The sequence below is a fragment of the Cloeon dipterum genome, chromosome 3 (assembly GCF_949628265.1).
Source record: "Cloeon dipterum chromosome 3, ieCloDipt1.1, whole genome shotgun sequence".
Classification (NCBI taxonomy): Eukaryota; Metazoa; Arthropoda; class Insecta; order Ephemeroptera; family Baetidae; genus Cloeon; species Cloeon dipterum.
Window position 1 is genome coordinate 34,594,955 of NC_088788.1, and position 19,753 is coordinate 34,614,707.

General features: G+C 41.5%; 5 protein-coding genes across 17 annotated transcripts; 2 read left to right on the top strand and 3 right to left on the bottom strand.

The window, feature by feature from the left end:
- The first annotated feature begins 11 nt into the window (after nt 1-11).
- LOC135941168 (nuclear receptor coactivator 5-like) lies at nt 12-6,675 on the top strand. Its single transcript, XM_065486486.1, has 5 exons — nt 12-173; nt 316-459; nt 545-982; nt 1,035-1,350; nt 1,638-6,675. The coding sequence occupies exons 2-5, from the start codon at nt 325-327 to the stop codon at nt 1,856-1,858; spliced, it is 1,110 nt and encodes a 369-aa protein (XP_065342558.1). The 5' UTR covers nt 12-173; nt 316-324; the 3' UTR covers nt 1,859-6,675.
- LOC135941170 (uncharacterized) lies at nt 1,920-7,459 on the bottom strand. Of its 5 annotated transcripts, none has more exons than XM_065486491.1 (9): nt 7,301-7,459; nt 6,354-6,485; nt 5,350-5,508; nt 5,204-5,282; nt 3,731-3,838; nt 2,682-2,833; nt 2,421-2,620; nt 2,277-2,363; nt 1,920-2,221 (listed from the first exon to the last, which is right to left on the bottom strand). In XM_065486491.1, the coding sequence occupies exons 1-8, from the start codon at nt 7,398-7,400 to the stop codon at nt 2,280-2,282; spliced, it is 1,014 nt and encodes a 337-aa protein (XP_065342563.1). In that variant the 5' UTR covers nt 7,401-7,459; the 3' UTR covers nt 1,920-2,221; nt 2,277-2,279. The 5 variants fall into 5 exon arrangements, with proteins under 5 accessions (XP_065342563.1, XP_065342561.1, XP_065342562.1 ...); XM_065486489.1 differs by having other exon boundaries at nt 2,682-2,875; XM_065486490.1 differs by having other exon boundaries at nt 5,204-5,285.
- A 57-nt stretch (nt 7,460-7,516) lies between these two features.
- Nucleotides 7,517-12,818, bottom strand: MESR6 (misexpression suppressor of ras 6). Of its 6 annotated transcripts, none has more exons than XM_065486479.1 (11): nt 12,666-12,816; nt 12,368-12,607; nt 10,812-10,984; nt 10,551-10,749; nt 10,391-10,498; nt 10,179-10,304; nt 9,710-10,120; nt 8,772-8,958; nt 8,539-8,719; nt 8,378-8,486; nt 7,517-7,928 (listed from the first exon to the last, which is right to left on the bottom strand). In XM_065486479.1, the coding sequence occupies exons 2-11, from the start codon at nt 12,488-12,490 to the stop codon at nt 7,647-7,649; spliced, it is 1,899 nt and encodes a 632-aa protein (XP_065342551.1). In that variant the 5' UTR covers nt 12,491-12,607; nt 12,666-12,816; the 3' UTR covers nt 7,517-7,646. The 6 variants fall into 6 exon arrangements, 5 of the variants coding, with proteins under 5 accessions (XP_065342551.1, XP_065342552.1, XP_065342553.1 ...); XM_065486480.1 differs by having other exon boundaries at nt 12,368-12,625; nt 12,690-12,798; XM_065486481.1 differs by lacking the exon at nt 12,666-12,816 and having other exon boundaries at nt 12,368-12,641.
- A 209-nt stretch (nt 12,819-13,027) lies between these two features.
- On the top strand, nt 13,028-16,346 carry LOC135938252 (gastrula zinc finger protein XlCGF49.1-like). Of its 4 annotated transcripts, none has more exons than XM_065481814.1 (5): nt 13,028-13,227; nt 13,380-13,483; nt 13,547-13,891; nt 14,006-14,293; nt 15,227-16,346. In XM_065481814.1, exons 2-5 carry the CDS (start codon nt 13,451-13,453, stop codon nt 15,464-15,466), a joined length of 906 nt encoding a protein of 301 aa, XP_065337886.1. In that variant the 5' UTR covers nt 13,028-13,227; nt 13,380-13,450; the 3' UTR covers nt 15,467-16,346. The 4 variants fall into 4 exon arrangements, with proteins under 4 accessions (XP_065337886.1, XP_065337888.1, XP_065337887.1 ...); XM_065481816.1 differs by having other exon boundaries at nt 13,547-13,843; XM_065481815.1 differs by having other exon boundaries at nt 13,383-13,483.
- On the bottom strand, nt 16,235-19,749 carry LOC135938250 (dynein intermediate chain 3, ciliary-like). Its single transcript, XM_065481809.1, has 9 exons — nt 19,476-19,749; nt 19,264-19,425; nt 18,562-18,826; nt 18,232-18,485; nt 17,951-18,110; nt 17,702-17,894; nt 17,369-17,651; nt 16,487-16,684; nt 16,235-16,428 (listed from the first exon to the last, which is right to left on the bottom strand). The coding sequence occupies exons 1-9, from the start codon at nt 19,668-19,670 to the stop codon at nt 16,366-16,368; spliced, it is 1,773 nt and encodes a 590-aa protein (XP_065337881.1). The 5' UTR covers nt 19,671-19,749; the 3' UTR covers nt 16,235-16,365.
- Between the last annotated feature and the right edge of the window lie 4 nt (nt 19,750-19,753).

Sequence of the window (19,753 nt, forward strand, 5' to 3'; positions counted from 1 at the left end):
ACCCAACCAAAACACAAACAAACACATTCTCGACATTCTCATTGAAAAGTTTGACTAATTTCTAGCCAGATTCAATCTCTCCTCGCTTTCAAAAAAATAGAGACTGCAGTTGCAATTTGCGTGTGAATAACGGGAGCAATCGGAAATTCTTAACAAAATAACACTGCATTAGAGTAAGAATTTTCATTGAATTTATCATGCCATTTTCATGCAATATGTAATGTAGATATCTTATAATGTACATATCATAATTATGTATTAATTTATGTAGCTACACATAATATCATTGATAAGTCTCTCTCTCTCTCATTTCAGTTAACGAAAATGGGTGACACCGGCCAGCACGTTTCGGTTTTGTTTGATCCGAAAATGGCACCATCTCGAATTTTCGTCAAACATTTACCAAAGACCGGTCTGACGCGTCTTGAACTTCATGAACATTTTTCTAAGCATGGAAAGGTAAAAAAACTAGCTTATTTGGACTTCACTAAAATTGCTCTTGGTTTGAATTATATACCTATTCTTATTGGCAATTCTGAAATAGATTCTGGGCATCAACTACCAAGCCGATTACGCTTTCATTCAGTATGACTCCAATGCACAAGCTGATGCAGCTGTCCAGGCAGAGACCTTTACATATTACAAAGGGAACATGATTAAGGTGTTCAAAGCCCGTGTACCAAGCGATCGAATGGAATCAAACAAGTTTAGAGAAGATCCTCCCTACTATTACTCACCAGAACCACCACCACCAAGACCGCAGCCCGTTGGACCACCTCCTGTTGCATGCAGTGAAGATGAACGCGCTCACGATTGTGAAATCATTGTCCACGATAAAAGTCAAAGAGCCTACGCAGAAATGATCGAGAGGAACCTGGTAAAAATGGGTCTGAAAGTGAATATTATCTTTCCAAGCGAAACTATACCAGTTCTGACTCTTCTGAACCACAGCTCGACCAGAGGCACGCTCTATGCCATTACTGTAAGTTCAGGTTCATTCATTTGCAAAACAGAAAAAAGCGTGATTTTTACAGATAAGTCCTCAACACGAGCTGAAGGCGAGTATGACCGTCAACATCCTGCATGGAGAAAATCCAGAGGAGCACAGAAACATGCCAATCAACAAAGCAGTGGTGCTGCTGGCGCAAAACTTCGAGCGCTACCTTGCTTCAGGTGGCAATCGGCAGGGCGATTCCACTTCCTCGGCGGATCTTCCAGAAGGCATTGAGAACATGTTGAATCTTTTATCTCAGAGCAAGCCGCTCACCGTAATGCAGTATGAAGCGCTGACCAAGTTTTTAATACGGAAGAGAGAACTGCAAGTTAAACTTGAGCTTGGAAACACTCAAAGTAAGTTTCAAAAATTATTTGGAAGCTTTAATAGTAGATATTTAAAGTGGCGGCTGGCAGTACTGGCTTAGCAGAATTTTTTGCCCGGCAACTGGCCATTTTTACCGGTGGCTGGCGCGTTTTACAATATTTTAAACGTGAAGTTTAATAGTGCTTAATGGTCCGAAGGGCCTGAAGACAATTTTTCTCCTGTATTTTTTATTTTTTGACCCTTTTCACGCACGGCTGGCTGAGACCTCCATATAAATACCATTTTAAATTTATTTATTCTGATCATTTTGTTTTAGCTGACAATGAGATGGACACAACTCCATCCTCCTTGTTAGCAGCCACGCCCACGGTTACGGCAACACCTGCCGAGTCTCAAGCAGAGCAGCTTCAAAAGAGAATCTTGAGCATCATGAATAAGAAAATTGCTGTACCAGAGCCTCCAAAGCCAACCCCAATTCTCCAGGATCCGAAAGTACAATTGGCTCTTTCTAGCCTCTTCTCTGACAACTTTTTTTAGATTAAAGGAGTATTTTAAATCCTCAGAATTTAGGTAATCATTAATCATAATCCGTGTCGAGTTTCTTATAATTTTGTGCAGAAAATTCTGTTTATTTTCCAAGTGCAGAAAATACAGTAAGTTCATAATATAGGGAATTTCGGAAATCAAAATAAGCTAGTTTTTTCATTTAATTCCTGATATTTGGACACAGATTTTTATCATAAGTATGTAGTTGAACTAATGCGATAATTACAGCCACAAATAAGTTTTTAAACACAAATATGCGCAGGGAATGCAGCTTGTTTACAACTTTTTTTTATATGTTATGGTTTCAGTTTTTGTTATGGTTATTTATGCTTCACAGCAAAATGGGTATTCCGCCTGGAAAAAAATCAGATCTCGATTATAAAAATAAAAGCGTTGAATGGTCACGTACCTCTTAAAGCATTAATCGTCGGTAAATTGGGACATTTTGCTCGTTTTGGTCCTCGCCCAGCATCTGAGCCAGAGAATATACATCTCCCTAAGGATTTTGGAATTAATTTTAATTAATAATAACTCAAAGACAGGACGGTAATACCTGTGAAACTGGCGACCTCTTCGCTACCACGAAGCGCTTGCGTTGCGGAGCAAACGCGCCCCACCTGCCATTAGCAGTAACATCATCTAGATTGGCACTACGCTTGCGGTAGCTACTAGGTAGGATGGGCAGCAGGCCTCCTGGCGAGCGTCGCATTACCGTGAAACGCTCGGGGACCACGTAGTCAGGATCGGTCCAAGCTTGCAAAGCAGCAAAGTTTTAATGGGCATGTATATTCGAATTAACGATGCCGACACTCACTGCTGTACCGGGGATAGGCTTCCTCCTCAGGCAACACGATTTCTGGCTCCTCAGCTGCCTCTTGGGGACCAAGCTCGAAATTCTCGTAAGGCTGTCCGACCTCGGCATTGTAGAAGTGTTGCGGGTAGGCCTCCTTGAGGCTGTTCAGAAGGCTGGCAAATTTATACATTCCGTTGTGGTTCAGAGGCTCTTGGCTGAACACACAATCTGACATTTTTATAAGGGAAAGAAGTGCAACTTTCTAAACCCTAATGGTAGCACGGAAATTAGCTAAAAACTATTTGTATTTATTTTTGAGGGTAGGATCCAAATAACGGAGCGAACCACATATCGAAGGACAAATAATGTGCCTCATTGAATGGAGAATACGATGTCAAAAAAAAGATGTGCTGTTCTTTTTTAGACTTAAACTTGAAAAACGTGAGGTTTTTATTTTGCGCCCTGAAATTTGTAGAATTTTACCAAGATTTCGTGCAGAATTGATAAATATATGTGAGATGTAGCGGTTGTGGGTTGGAACTCGTATCTGCCTCCGAGGGTGACTTTTTGGTGCTTAATTTATTTTGTTCAAAACGTGATGATCCTGGTGTCGATTCATAATTGCCACCGCAAGATAAAAAAAATTGTCCTTCAATCTGTGGTGTATTTTAACTTTAACAATCACATTTTGTGACCTTGACCTCAAACCTCAAAGTTTGTCAATGTTAAAAAATTGTTACATACATCATAAACTAAATTTAGACAGCAAGAATTTGAATTTATCTCAACCAGAGCCAAAAAACAACCGTTTAAAAATTAAAAAAATTCTTAAAAATCACAAACTGTGAGCCCCTGTAGATTAGGTGATTCTACGAATTTTGACCTAATTCCTAGGGTTTCCGGGTCCTCCCTCAAACGAAACCTATATCCATTTTGGTTGCTTAAATATCCCTAAATTTTCAATTTTGGTTTACATTAGAGCCAATTTAAAAAAGAAAAATATATATTTCCATTTTTTATCGATTCGATGAGGAATAAGTTATTTTCAACTCAGATAAAAATTGCGTCACCTGAGATCATCGCGATTTGCAGCGGAGGCCCAGAGGGCGAGCAGGGCAAGGGCGTCGTCATCGGCGCTGGACTCTCTTTTATTTCGAGGGATGAGCGTGCGCATTGGGCTGGAATAGAGCGAATTATATTTTATTTGCCCAGTGACAAAAGGGTCGCCAGAGATGAAAATGGGAGATATTGGGCGCAACGAAACAAACGGCACTCGGGAATGCCCAAATTGCGAGCGCGCAGAGTGCAAAACGTGCCGCTTTGGTCTCGGCAGTTTAGTTGCCTGGCAACCCACGGACGCAAAAAGGAGCAGGAAAAATATACACGAAGCGAGTTTTATCATGCAGCATTCAATCTCTTTGGCGACATGTTTATAAACCGCATGGTTTAATCCCCCCTGGCTTTTATTGCACTCTTTTGTGTTGAAAAGAATCAAGCCGGGGCCATTTGGAGTGTGTCGTAGTTATGGACAATAAATGACGGTTCAAAGTTTCCGAATACCAAAATTTTAGCACGGTCCGAAACCGAATGAAATGGCCAGATGAGCGTTAAAATTTGGGTAACTTTTAGAGCGAGCGTGTGAATAAATTCATAAAATATAGATTATATCACTATATATAATCGCGTATATTAATACATTTTTTATTCAGCGCCATACTCCAGCCGACGCCACATTTGCGCGTCGTGCGAATCTGGGCCTCAATGAAAAACATTATTTTACTGCAAAATATTTTTTTAACAACAACCAAGTCCCATCATAAAATAAATTTTAATCTAATTTTTTAAAGTCCCCCAGAGATTCCATTTTAAGCAATAAAAGCGCGTAACGAGCAACCTGCCAGTCATTGCTGTCGTGCGGGTTGCATGTCAGGCATGTGGAAGGCGCTTTCAATTAGTCAGGAGAGCGATAAGTCAATTACCGGTCTCATCAACGAAGGGGACAGGAACGGGAAAATACGCTCATCGTGCAAAATATTCGCCATGCAGCGATGCCGGGGAGCCCGTGAGAACGGAACGGCAGCAACAGGTCCGATCAATAGGACGCTTTGCCAGTGCCCCTGGCCACTCGATATGTATGTATAAGCGCATTTTGCCTTCAATAACACACACGGCGGCGGAACGATGATGCTATCGGCTTTTTATCAAATTAATGTTGCGCGCATGTTAAGGCCATAATTCAGACCAATTTGCCTTTCCAGACAGACGGAGTAGAAAAAGAAGTGCGCAATAAGCGGCTTTGGGCGCGGTCTTTAATTTCCTCCATTGCGGCGCGCCAGAGGATTATATGTTTGCAAATAATTATTACGCTTCAAATTGTATAAAAATTATTTGAGGCGGCCCGGGGGATTTTGTGTGGTATTAAATCCGCTGAATGGGCGAGACATGGCAAAGCAAATTAGCCACTGATTGTGAGCAGCTCAAAGCGCATGATACGGCTATTAATTATATCCGACAGTGGAACAAACAAAGGACAAAGGGCCAACCTTCTCTTCACTGGTGCACGCACGAAGCGGTCGTTTGACCTTCTGTCGCCAGCCCAATAGTAAGGCATTTCAGCGCCGGCTGCTAACAAACGAATCCAATTAATCAGACTCACCGGCTCGCTCGTCACCCCTGAAAATTGAATTACGCGGCTCCGAGTATAGCTGCTCCATATATCCGGACCTCTTGCGCACCAGTGAACCGTGCAATGGCTGCTGGTGGTGACTGCTGATCGGACCATTGTTGGCTTTGGCGGAGACTGGGGTCACCGCTGGAGCTGGGGTGGTGCTTGTAGCTTCGCTCGCTCCTGTGTGCCGATTTATTTAAAGTAAAAAGATTTGTGAAAAATCCTTTTAACCTGAACTTAAAATACTATCTCAAAATGAGGGAAAAAGCTAATAATTTCCTAAAAGTTTGCATGCTACTCAAGCATTTTCTCCCTACTGTATCTCGATTTATTTCACAGTTTAGAGAAATTTCCATTAAATTCGCACACCATTGGATAGATCGCGGTGAGAGGGATCGAAATCAAGTAAAAAAATCATTTAATTTTACGAGCAATTTGGCAAAATCTGAAATTGAATTTTTTTTCTCGGTCCTGATTTTAGAGATAAAATGCTGTTGCTAAATTTCTCAATGAATAGACAACAATTAATGCAAAATGTTTTGTAAAGCTCTAATCCAATGGGGCAACACCGAATGAGTGCCTCTTTCGATAAATTAAATATTAAATTGAGCAACTTTACGATATCCTACTTTGTTAACATCCCCGAATAAACCCATCTCGGGGAAACGAGGAAAAGAAACTGATCTCCTTTTCTGCGTTGACGTGCTCGGCGTAGCCATTAGAACCGTGCATTTTTTACAAAAGCACTGTGTACGTGAGTTTCTCAAAGGAAGTGGGACGGGGGCATTGAGAAGCGTACGTGTGCAATTATCTGTATACACTAGTGAGCTTGAGGAAAAGAAAGAAAGAAGAGCGTCTCGACGGAAGAAGGTGAGTTATTGCGGGTTTCCATAGCAACAAAGTGGTGAGAAGTAGCGAGGCATAATATGAGGAAAAATAAAATCGGATCTGCATGCTCTGCCGAAATCCCCAAAGCCATATAAAACGGGACCGCCACGCTTAAGGAAAAAGGAAATGGAATTTACCCTTCGGTTCCGTTGTGCTTCTTGCCGCTTTTTCTTGGGCCGCCTGGTTGGAGGTAGGACTGGCGGAGGCTGTGACCAAGATAACCAGGATCACCACGGCGTTCGAAGGTCCCATTTTTATTGCTCTGCGCACTGAAATTAAAAAAAAGAAAGAAAACGATCAATGAAACCGCAGTTAATATTTGATTTTTGTGCATTTATTGTTATCAGTATTTTGTTGTTTGAGAATCATTTGTGAATGCGCGGACAAATGGAGAAGCTTCGATTTTTGTACCGCTGTGTAATACAAATTAAGGAAATTAAATTTAAAAAAAAAACATTATTTCCATGCTCAGTCAATTGAACCACATATTTTTTGTAGTTATGCAACCGGCATGTCAAACAAGTCGAGCACAATGCCTAACATGTACAGCGTTATCTTTTTCAGATTAGAAACATGATTGTGCTAGAGAGAATTAATCAATTATTTTCATTTAGCCATTATGTCAACCTCTGAAGAGGTAATATTTGAGTTGCTAGGGAAGCGTGCAAATCTTTGCTTTGCCCTCCGGCACTGTTAATTGCGCGCAACACATCTGTGAACAATGGCTCGCAGGTCAAGGTCGTATGAGCCCAGAAGGGCTTTCATTGTCCCATGCACGCGATGAAGAAATCTAATACAGCCAAAATAGGGATTCTTTTCATTTCCATAAGTGCAAACATGAAAATTTCAAAATACTTGTTAACAGACTTGAAAATGATAAAAACAATAATTAAAATCTTACTTTGCGTGTCTGCACAATGACCAAACAAAAATTATTTCTATACATGCAAGCCATGCGTTGGAATCTTTAACTGTCAAGTTGAATTAAGTTTTAAGAACTAATAAGTACTTGTTTTAACTGCGTTTAGTATTTGTGGCTTCGTGCAGCACAATTATTGAGGCCGAGAGAGCGAACAACCCTTACCTGCCTGCCAGGAGAACAGGTTATCTCCGTCTATCTTGTTGCAGCGCTCGTCTCCGCTCTTACAGGTGATCAATGGTTTACCCAGCAGGCGAGGGCGCATGACTGCTCAAAACACCTACGCATCTCTGCCCCTATGATGCGGCGCCGCTCTCGCCGGGCTCAAGTGCTTATTTGCGTCATTTCGCCATCCTCAGCAATTTCTATTCAAACACGATATTTGATCCTCGAGTTGATATACATCTTTATTTATTTTAGGTACACTTGAAATTTGTTCGTAAAAGCCATGTCTTTGTTACACACGCATATAAATATCTATAAATTAATTAGAAAAGTGTTTGGAGTTAAATCACAGCGTAGTTTCGTTGTTCTTGCTCAGTTGGGCTAAATACTTGACAATACTGGCGTCACAGCCATGCAGGCCCAAATCTGAGAGGCAGTGCTGACCAGCTAGTCTGCAGAGAGACACTTTCTGGTCGATTTCGCACAGCACGGCGTGAAGCATTAAAATCAGACTCTGGTCGCTTTTGTGGAGGGCAACGGCGCTCGGTGAGAGGGTGCTCAGCAGTGAACCAGAGTAGGCTGGTCCCAGCAGCTGCTTTGATATCAGATCCAAAATTGTCACTCTGTTCTGAAAAGTTTAATATGAGAAATAAAGCATTATAACGAGGATTTGTTGATTTAGGGAATGAATATTGGTAAAATACACGTCATTGGAAAACTTGAAATGAATTTTTCATTATTTGTTTATAGGAGTTCCAGTGGAAATTTTGGGAGAATACAATTATTCCAGCAGCGAACTAGAAGTTATAGTTCGGCGGCAAGCGAGATACAAATTGTCATTCGCAGAAGTCAAATTAAAGCGAGAAGACGCTGATTTTTGGAAGAGCGCGCATGGATTTTTTTTTAATTCTGCGCGAGTTTGGTTCATGGCAAACCAACATCAGTGTGCAGGGTTTGAGCCGCAGTTTCTGCGTAATATCAAGTCAGCGCAATTCAATGAGTGTTTTAAAAAAATTAATAAATTAAATCATAATTTTTCTAATTTACGTGTCTCTGCTAATATCACATCACACTTACTTTGTCTAAACTGTTGATCAGTTCATGGACTGTCAATCTCTCTGGCACGCAGAGCCCTACTAGTTTATAATGGTCCAGATGAAATGAGACCAAAATCCCTTGGTGCCATCTAAGGAAAAATTCAATTAAGCTCTTAAACAAATTATTAACATGTAACTAACTCGAGCACACTCTTTGGATCTCTATTAGGAATTAAAGGAGTTAAAGCTGAAATCATATCAACAGCTTTTTCTCGTAAGTTCTTTGGTCCTGCTAATACGACAGTTCTCCCAATCAGAATTGAATATATCAAGTGACGAGCAGCAGATGAATATTCAGAAAAGAATTCCAATATACGGTGGCCTAAAAAGACATTTTTAAAAATATTAATCACTACATTTAATAAATATCTAACCTGGTTTTCCGTGAAGAGAGATTTCACTCCACAAACAATCTGACCAGGTATTTCCTACGTTTTCATTTAACGCCCAATCAGATAAAGGTTTTTCCAGATCACCAAAACTGTCTGTTGAGGAACTTTGCAAGGAAGGCTTTGCTGAGTGGAAGCTGCAGTTGCTTTCACTGCTGCTGTAATCTTTCAGCTGCAATCCAACAGAAGATAATTCAAATCTTATGGGTAATTCTATGATTTATGATATCGTCTGCGATTTTTCAACTTTGCGCACCAGTATGTTTTTGGGGGCTTATAGAAATGCTTAGATTAACGGGAAAATACAATGCTGTTTTCACAGTAAATCAGCCGTTTGGAGCTTACAAAATTAAGATAATCTCAAGTTCTAATGAAGCAAGAACCAAAAGATGCCAAATTAGATAGCCAAGAATTTTTAGAATGGTGAAAACCATAAGTTTTTGAGACATATAGGGTCAAAGGTTTAAGTACGGGTATGTTTTTAGTTCAGAGAAAATAAAAATTGTAAGATCGGTTGATTTTTACCCCCAGAACATGCTGGGAGGCACTCCTGAGGTCAGATATTATGACCATCAGAACAGATAAGAAATCGAGCCCTGGTGTCAAGGTAGCCCTCAAGCGATCGGTAGCCACTTTAACGACACCTGACGGGCTCTGTATGGGTTCAATTTTCAAGATCTCTACGTTATTGGAACGGCAAAGTCGAGAGCTCTCAGAATAAGTGCAATTTGACTTGGCCGTTGCAACAATGTGAAGATCTTGCAATCTGAACCAATATATAGATCCCGGCAGGTGTCGTTAAAGGGTCGCTTGAGGGTCCCTGACGCCAGGGTTCGATTTCCTGCCCGTTCTGAAGGTCAACACTACAACAAAAATTCACAGATGATATCAAATCTCTAGTGGAAACACCCTGATGAGATTACATTGTCCATGATCAAGCTATTCTCCCTTTTCCACTCCTTGGGGTCTGTGAGGTTGTTCAAAATTCTTAGAAAATCGGCGTTTTCAAGGGCGTGCGTCATTTCTCTGAAATACAACCCTTGTCCAGGGAAAGCTTGGTGATAGCTGGTTTGGACCAGGTTCAGATCGACGCTGAGAGAGCACTTGGCGAAATACTTCTGGAGATCCATCAGTTTCCACATGGCGGCTGAAAAGCCCCACGGACTGATGGAGACGACAGGACGGATGTAGCGCGACTTCCTCGAGCCGCTCATGTTCATCAATCTTGGTGTGTGGCCTTCTACATTTTGTATGATGCGTTTTACTTCAGGCAGATTTGAGTTTTTGATCAGGCAGGACCAGTCTTTTAGTTCCTCTAATTCAGCCTCTTTGGCCTTTAACGGAGAAAAATTAAAACTAATTCGTTTTCTTTTTTAAATTAGACAGGTTTACCAGGGACGGTTCGACAGTGTGGAATAAATTTTTGAGCTCAGCATATTGATTGACTAGCTGTTCAATATCAATGGAGTTCAGAAACTCCTTAGATTCATCGGTGAGAGCTTGGTGCTCATCCTCCAACTGAAATTTTAAAAATAATCACTTTGATATCGTGCCAAGTAGCGCATCGTCATCCATTTTAATGAGCAACAGTCAAACAAACTCACTTTTCTCAGTTTAAAGTACTGTTCTTGGGTCGACCGCAAGCATTGCAAAGCGTGCTTAATGTCTTCTAAGAAACCCTGCCTGTTGTCCAACTTAATATACTCGGTCACCTGAAATCTCCAGAATAATAATAAAAATAAAATAATCCAGCTGGAGGCTCACCCTTAGGAAACTTTCTCTGAGCTGAAGAAACGATTTCTCGAGTTTGTTTTTGTCCCTGGTAACAAAGGCAAGGCACATCGGTCTAACGAATCCTCTGGCATGCAGGTCGTGTAGAGTGAAATAATGGACGTAGGCGTGGACGCCTGGAATCACCAGCGTGTGCAGCACTTGCGCGTCCTCTGCCAAAATAAACTGGCCACTGTTTAAGCCCAATTTAGAATCTTTTGTTTTCCAAGCGGGCGTTAAAAAAGAGAGGCTGACCTTGGATTCGCTTGATAGTCGACGGACATTATTTTGAGGATGAAATTGTTCATGTCAATCTCAGTTTCGTCATGAATGTGTGGCGGAACGGTGAGCAAGGGATAGGGGCCGACCACTTCAGAAAACTCGGAAAAAACAATAAAGTCTTCTTCAGAACAAAAACTGCAAGGGTCCTGAAACAAAATTCGTAACGACTCTGAGTTTTCAAGTCTTTTAATAAGCAGTGTACAGGAAAATTACCTAAAATAAATAATCAGTATTGAAAAAAATGCAACGAAAATTGACAGGGTAATCAAGGACATGGCTTCAGTACAGTTTGATTATTTAGCACGACACTTCGTATTCCTTCTTGATCTCAATGTCTGGTATAACCTCCGCCAGTCTCGCCAGCACCGTTTCTTGAATCATTTCGACGGCCTCTGGAGGGCAGTAGTCGTCCTCGCTCGACCTGGCCACGGTGACGATTGTCGGCAGGGACGGCAACGCTTTTAAAATCGCCAGTAACGACCTTTCCGCCATAATTTCAATTTGCTTTTCGGAGGAGACGTGATGGGGCAGGTCCTGTCCGTTGTCCAGGGTGCAACCAGCGTCGTGGACGATCTCCCAGTCCAGAGACAGTCTCTCCTCGTCCAGAGGGTAAGCGGCGTGGACGCTGTTCATCAGCTCTTTGATGGATTTGACGCGGGCAGAGTCCGGCAGGCCTTCGACCGAGCCTCTTTGGTTCACGTGCCTGAAAATGGTGGACAGCTCCTCCAGCTGCGCCTCTCGCTTGCGGGACAGTTCGACGACCTCGGCAGTCGACGAGTCTGGCTTTGAAGGCGTGTACGCGTACAAAGGTTCGAGCCGCTTGTACAGCTCAGCCCTCGGAAACATGTCCACGAATGGGTTCTTTGTACTGAAAAAGTCCAGATCGATGTCCAAGACGAAATATTGTCCCAGGTCATCCGCAGGGATGGTGTCCTGAAGGTGTCTGCTGAGCGTCATCAAGTCGTCATCCGCGTCAGGGTCCAGGACGTAGGCGCCAAAAGTCAGGGTGATCAGCTGCACTTCTTTCGGATTTTCCAATTCTTCCAAAGGCGCGAACATGGCCGATCCCAAGAAGTATTGCTCGGGAGACGTGACCTTTATCTCGCCGGACACCTTGTGCTTGCCGACCTGGAACTTGATAGCGCCCTCGGAAAACTGCTTCGCCCACGGAGGCCTGAGCCAAAGGATGTTCTTGAAGTGTCCCGCGTAGCAGGCGGGCAGCAGCCACGACTCGATGCTGATGTGACTGAAAAGTTCCTCCTTCTCGAACACCGTGTCTGCAGGCATGTTCGGGGGAACCCCCAGATCGGGGTGCGAGTCCAGGTGCACGATGGTGTTGCCCTCGAGGGGCAGGTGCCTGGAGCCCATGGCCCTGTAAAGGTGCGGCACGACCTCGTTGTGGTTCTCGACGACCACAACAGGCACTTGAGAGTACTTTCGGCGCGGCTGCTCGTCCATGTTGTCGACCAAGAGACACGCGAATGAGAAACTCTATCCGTTAATGCGAGAAAGGGGGACCAGATACGCACCTTGGGGTTAAGGAGCAGAGGCGCTTGCGTCGCCGCGGGGCTATTTTGGGGCTGCGACTCCGCCTCGACCACCTCCTCGGCGTCGTCCACGAACAGAGCCGCCTCCGTGTAGGTGCTGGCCATCGTTAGCGTAGATTAAACGCACCGAATTAACCACTAATTAATCCGTTCTCGGTTCTTGTCCCAGACTTGATGGGCTCTGCACAACTGGGGCGCCTTGTCGCGTTGTGCAACAGCTTTCTAAAACACACACGACGTCTGTAAAAGAGACATAGAGGTAATGCAATGCTGAACCAACCCTCGTTTAGAAATAATAATATACCCTTTCCGCGTTTGAGTTTTGATGAGTCATAAATTGTAATCTCCCTGTTATTGTTTATTTTGATTTCCTGTCAGTCAGGAAAATCACGTGTATTCAAGCAGAGCCTCCAAAAAGTTTTGCCAACCTTACAAAATTCAAGACTCTGCACGATTTAAGTAGAACGTCATGATGTAGGGTTGTAAATCAACCTAAACTGAAAATTAAACATTTTATTTGGAAAATATTAAAATGAAATCTCCTAAATAAAAGCCTAGGATATTTTTTATTGTCTGTTTGGAATTATTAGTACCCAAAGAATTCTGCAATGTTGGTACTCTCTATGACACAGACATGCGCATGAAAAAATAAGACAGGTGAATGGTAAATAATTTTGAAGGACACAACTTGCTTTGATTCGCTTTTACTTTTTACTTTCGTTCGTGTTTTGTAACTGACCCAAAGTGTTCACCGCGTACTGTCTTTGATTTCTATTGAATCTGCCAAAGGTGTCTGTGGCAAAAATGTCTTGGAGGGAAAGTTTTTCTGCGAGCTAAAACGGGTGTGTATGTCGTTATATGTACACAAATAAACCACTATGTAATATGATTTTTAGGCTAGTGCCAAAGATCAGAAATCGAGCTATTTTTTTCCCTATATAATTTAAAATAAAAAATACATAATGTACTTATGAAGAGATATTGACTGTTTCAGCAGGAGCTTTTTATTCCTGAAGAGAGGTGCATGATAACATGGTGAACAAGAAGAAGTTTAAATTGTAGTCAATGAGCGCCCCTACGTATACGGAGCTCCACCAGGTTTGTTCTACATTCCCGTTGAAACTGATTACATGTTATTTATTTAAAATTTTGTATTCGCAGTATAGTGGGGAGCAGCCTAACAATGACTTCACCCAAATTGTGATAAAGGAAGAACCATACGATATTTGGCCCCAAGAAATCAAACACGAACACGACCATCCTGATATTCCTGGTCTGGTGACCAGTGATGAGGACCAAACCATGTACCAGCAGGATGTAACTGTCCTGTCACAAGAGCCACTTATGTTCGCTGCCGCCATTTACTCTCCTCTCGAGTCCTCGCAGCAGGATCTCAGCTGCAGCAGTGACAGTCAAGACGTTCAGGTTAATCCTGTCGAGAGACCCTTCGAGTGCAAGGTTTGTGGAAAGAGATTCATGAGAAAGTGCCACCTGCAAGTGCACCAGGTTAATAACATTGATCATTATTAGATTTATTTTCGGTTTTTGTTTGGTTTTCACGTTTTTCTCATAAATCAGCATTATTGGCAATCCTCTAACTTGATCGTTCTTGATTTTCAGGTTAACCACTCAGGTGAGAAGCCGTTTTCCTGCTCCATTTGCCAGCGCAGCTTTTCGCAAAAGTCAACGCTGTTTTCGCACTCTCTCACCCACACTGGAATCAAACCTTTTGAGTGTTCCGTGTGCCACAAAGCCTTTGCCCAGAAATGCAACCTGCAAACGCACATGCTGGTGCACACCGGGCAGAAGCCGTTCAACTGCAAAGTCTGTGGCAAGTGCTTCTCGCAGAAGTGCAACCTGCAGATCCACGAACGGATTCACACTGGCGAACGTCCGTATTCGTGCAAGGTAATTTTTGCCACAAGAGATTTGTTTCTGCAATTTTTAAATTGTTGTTTGAGCACCATTCTGATTGTTTGATATGTTGAACAGGTGTCAAAATAACCAAATTTGCTTGAAAATCATGGTCAATGAATAACGGACCTCTTAGCGTTCACTAAAATGATAATATCTCAAGTTGTAATGGTGCTAAAACATCAAAATTGGTGCCAAATGAAGCAAATTTAATCCAGGGTTGCAAAAACTCTGATTTCAAAATATGCAGTGCAGTGGTAAAAACGGACTTTTTCTCACTTTTACCTGTATCTTTCAGGCTAAGTTTGCACCTCAGTTTTAAACAATTTTCTTATTATTTTCTCATGACTAACATGAAAATTTTTAGGAGAAATTAAGGCAGGAAATAGCAATTAAAAAAAAGTTGCACAGGAAAGGAAATTTTGACCACTCCGACCACAAAATTTAGATTTTCACTGGGGAAATATTCATATATTGTTAATGCGTAAGAAATTGGTAAAAATTTAGTGATGAAAACCAGTGGTGACAAAAACCGGGTGGTAAGCACATGCAACCCTGATTTAATCATCATGTAACTTTTAAATTAATCTATTTTTTTTTTAAAAAAGTAATTTTTGAGTCCATTTTTAGTTTTTGAGTATCTCAAATAGAGTATTTTTCTGTCTGTGTATGGGATAAATAAATAAACTTCTAGATACCGAGGGTAAAATGTTAAAAAAAAATGTTTTTGAGTTTAAAAAATCAAAATTGCTCGTTTGGCTGATTTTAACCCTCAGAGTATCATTAAGATCACTCCTCAGTTCAGAAAAGACCATCAGCGAACGTTAGAAATCGAACTGTGGCGTCAGGGTAGCCCTTGAACGATCGATATTTTTAATTTTGCATGCGTGGCCACTTTAACGAGTAAAAAATTTGTTTTTTCCTCAGGTGTGTGGTAAGCGTTTCACGAGGTCTGGAACCTTGATGGTGCACAACAGGGTACACACGAAGGAGAAGCCGCACGTGTGCAAAATTTGCGGAAAACGATTCTCACAAAGCAGCAACCTGATGAACCATAGTCTGACCCACACGGCCAACCGACCCTTCCAGTGCCAGGAGTGCGGCCAGTCGTTCAACAATAGCGGCAACTTGAGTCATCACATGCGCAAAAACCATCCACCCTCATGAGTATGCCTGCCTCCTTTTTCCTTTTTTCCGTTTCTATTTTACCGACAATCAAAACTCCACTCGAGCGGAATGAATTTGATTGTGAGCAGCGTAAAATGTGTGCCATCACCTTTGAAATTACAAAAGTAATTGGAAGTTCAATGAAAATCGGTACAAATATTTTTAAAGAGCAATCGAAATTGAATTTTGTTTTTTCGAATATGATCTCTTTCTTGGAATTTGCTTTTTTTGAATGTCTTCCAAGGCAACTATTTTGAGCCACGACCCTTCCTTTGGTTACAAACGTGTGTGGCATAATATAATTATAGAAAATATTATATTGAAGCAAATTGTTCCTTTATATAAATGATAATTAAGTTATTTCTAACCCTCGGTGAGAATCTGTTGATATTTTCCCTGCCATATTTACAGAAGAGAAAGGGTGCTTAATACATGGAGTAGGAAACGATGTGCATATAAAGTTTGTAGCTGCCTTATACAAATAACATGACAAACCTTAGCATTTAGCACCTGGAGAATTGTTATTAGCGCAAAAGCAAAATAATCACGATGAATGAACAAGTTTCGACTTTAAAATAATCGATTGGTATGTTTGAAACTAAAATCTCAATTGATTTTATATACATATTAGAGAATTATGTTGTATTTGCTGATAATAACACGTCGATAACTTGATAACAATAATAGCTGTAACACTTTAGCGCAGTTGATTAACAATAATAGAAGTCCCTCTTTTCATGGTAGCGGTGAGGGTGTTTAACATTCCTCTCTTTTTTAGTCACCCTGGTGATTTTTTTCTATTCCAACATATCTCGGTGTACAACTGTCTCTGTGATTATTAGCCATACAAATTAATCTTGAATAAAACCGTTGAAACTGAGCCTATCGTGCGTTTTCGTTCACTTGCTCGCCTCTTCGCTGCTCTCCTCGGGGGCCGCGGCCGCAGCTTTTTTCTGCTCCTCCTGAATTTCAACAAAGCGCAATTTTCTCATGAGGTACAAGTTAATAATTTTACTGTACCGATTGGACCGCTTCCAAAAAGTGCCTCTCAGCCTCGCATATCTGCGCGTCCTCCTTGATTTCCTCAAATGTGAGCGTCTCTTGAGCTTTGGCCTGACTGCCATGTCGATTCTCATCCCCTTTGACCTTTCCTTTGACCCGCTTTTCTCTCTTTCGCGCTTCCACAATTTTCTCCCTCCGCGTCTCTCTGTCGAGCATCTGAAAAACAAAACAAAAATTGAAGTAGAACTGTCAGACCAACGAGTAAGTTCATTTTTTTAAATTTAGAAACGTTTCTGTTTATCTCTACAATGTGCAATATAATAAAATCAGGACCAAGGAACAGTTAATTTCATTTTAGAACAATTGAATAGTGATTTCGATCCCTCTAGTTGAGATTGAAGGGGCCTGTGTACGGATAGGAAATCGGCGGTGTCCTTCCTGCAAGATCTATTCAATTGTAAGCCAATTATGAGGAAAAATTCCCTAAATTTTGAAATAATCGAGTCTCTTACTGTAGCTTTGATTAGCATGCAAATTTTTGAGCTGATTTTCTCAAACGTATAAACGGCAACCTGCATATCACACTTGAAACCCCATTCTCTCACATTTTATGCGCCTGCACAGCATCATAATCTTCGCAAAATGCGTCAAAATGGTCAGCGCTGCGTTGGAAAAATCGTGAAAAGATGCTCTGGGACCGATCTCAGGGTGCGGTTCCCTGACAAAGGTCGTCAGGATAATTCAGGTGAAAGTATTCGCCAATACCTTTCATTTAAGACTTCCCGACTTAAACTACAGTAGCTTGATTTGCATGCAAACTTTTGAATTTATTTTTAGATATTTCAATTAAGTAGAATAAAAAGGGTTTTTCTTTAAAGCTTTACCCCGAATTATAATTACCTCTGTGAACATGGGTTTGTCGTTCTTCTGAGGAACAACCAACTGGTCAGACACCTGGTACAAGTAGGTGGTGCCATTGTCGCCTCCAATGGCAACCATTTGGCCCTGCTCCTGCATTCGGATGGACCTGAGCGGCACGTCGCACACCTTGACGTTCAGCACCGACTTGTGCCTCTGTTGCAGAAGGTCCCACGCGTCCAAACACCCGTCCTCTCTGGTCGTGTAAAACACGGAAAACTTTGTTGGGCTCCAGCATCCATCCGTCAGCTGCCATGGACCGTAACTTATTCTCAAAATTTATAATGTGACGTGATTTTTGGTTTTTGTCCTTACCCCGTGCTGATGATGCAAGATTCCCTCACGTCCTCTGACCAAATTTTCGCGCTCCAATCTCCGATCGAGAGAAAGTTTTTGACGAATGCTGGGTTTCGTTGGAGCGCATTTACAGATCCCAAATGCGCGTTGTACTGGCACACTATTTTTTCAGGTGGAGTTTTCCCTTTTCTGTTGCAATTGAAAACGACACCTGTACAAATTAATCTTTTATTGGTGCGATAGTTGTTGATTTAATATGCCAAGTACCCATTTCTGTTCCGACCATGAATCTGGTTGGTATTGTATGCTCATACTCTAGACTGATGGCGCCTAAGGCTCTGTTCAGGCTCTGTTCTTGACCTTTTATTGGGTCCAAAATCAAAACCTCACTTGGCTCGGAGAGCTTTCTGGTATCCCACCACATTATCTGTAAAAGAAAAATATTTTTCTGTGCTGTTAATGAAATTTTATGAGGACAAAATTGTCATTCTCAACTAAATTCACTTTTGCCATACAACCAAGACATTTATTTTCTCCCTCATTTTTACTTGTCCATCACTGCTCGCGGAGAAAAACTCTGTGCCCGTTTTTGAATTCATCCAAAGGGTCCTGTGCACTGGGTCGCGGTGGCTGGGTTCCAAAGGACTCATTTCCACAGGTTCCGGGCCTTTCCTGGTGTCCCAACAGGCAACCCGTCCGTCGTAGAACCCACTGATCAGTATGTTTGGATCTTTTTGATTGTACTCTAAGCACACTATCGGCGAGGGTGGCCTCAATGTTAAATCAGGGTTATTAGGTTTCTCTGCAACATTTTTGTAATAGTTAAAAATTTAATAATTAGGAAATATTTCGAATTTCTTTTTTCCTCCTGATAATACCTATATGCCAAATGTAGGTTTGGCTGCTCAAGTCAACTTGAGTTGCTTGTTGAAAGATTAAACTGCAATGAGAAACTGCTATGCGAGTTCCTCCATCTGGCGCCCACGAAATGTGATGAACCGGACGCTTGAGCTGACAAGGGTCTTGAAATACATTGAGCCCTTTTGCCGACAGCGGCTCAGCTTGCATGCAGCTGTCGTCAGGTTCAAAATAGGTTTCATAAATGTCCAGCGCGTTGTTTTGAAGAATGCAGTGCTCTACTGCCTAGAATTACAAAGTAGGCGTTGAAATTTGGTTCATATATACTTACAAGGACACCCCGCATATTATTTCTTCAGGCGTGTAGCCTTTCATGATATTAGAGGAACGTTTCTATCAGTTTAGCTAATTCAGGCAAATCTTTGATGTTAATTTTTTTGATGTAATCATTAGTTTTTAATACGTTACGTCTCTTCAAAGGGAATCTATATATATATAATATACCAAATATCTTTGCAATTGAACAAAAACGTGATGTTTAAATCGTTTTTTAAAATTTTTCCAAAACATTCGTCCATTCCGTAACTTGAAAGCAATGCTAGATCTAAATGGTTTGACTGCGAGTTCATGTTAGCATCACAAAAGTGAAAAAATATATGTTAAGAGGTGGTTGGACCGCGGCGGGGTTTCCTTGTTAGTTTTGTAGCTTTAAATTAATATACATGCGATAGTTGGAGAATGGTGTGAATGTATTTCTCATCTTTTTCTATTTTCTTCCTGAATCTAAGTGTTTGTTCGGGATCAGCTGCGTTCAGGTCTTTGGGCCAACCACCTTCAAAGTGGTTCATTCCTCTTTCTTCAAACTCTGGACGAGCCGTGTTAACCTATACACAGCACCATAAAATAATCTAATTTGATTGCGCTAGTTTCTCACCTGATCACATTCCGAATAATCACCGCCCATCGTTTGAGTTTCCGTGTCCACTGGATTCGTTAAGATGTAGTGGCTCCTGAAGTATTCTGGATTGGCAGGAATTGACACCAGGAGTGACGTTTTGTTCCTTTTGAAGCAACATTTTTTGCCAAATTCTTTCCGCCTTTTCGAGTAGATATATTGCAACTGGTCCATGAATGCGAACTGCGGTTGAAAATCTAGTTCACCATGTTATATTTATCATCGTTTCCATGGCGACGTTCAAAATGATTTGCGTG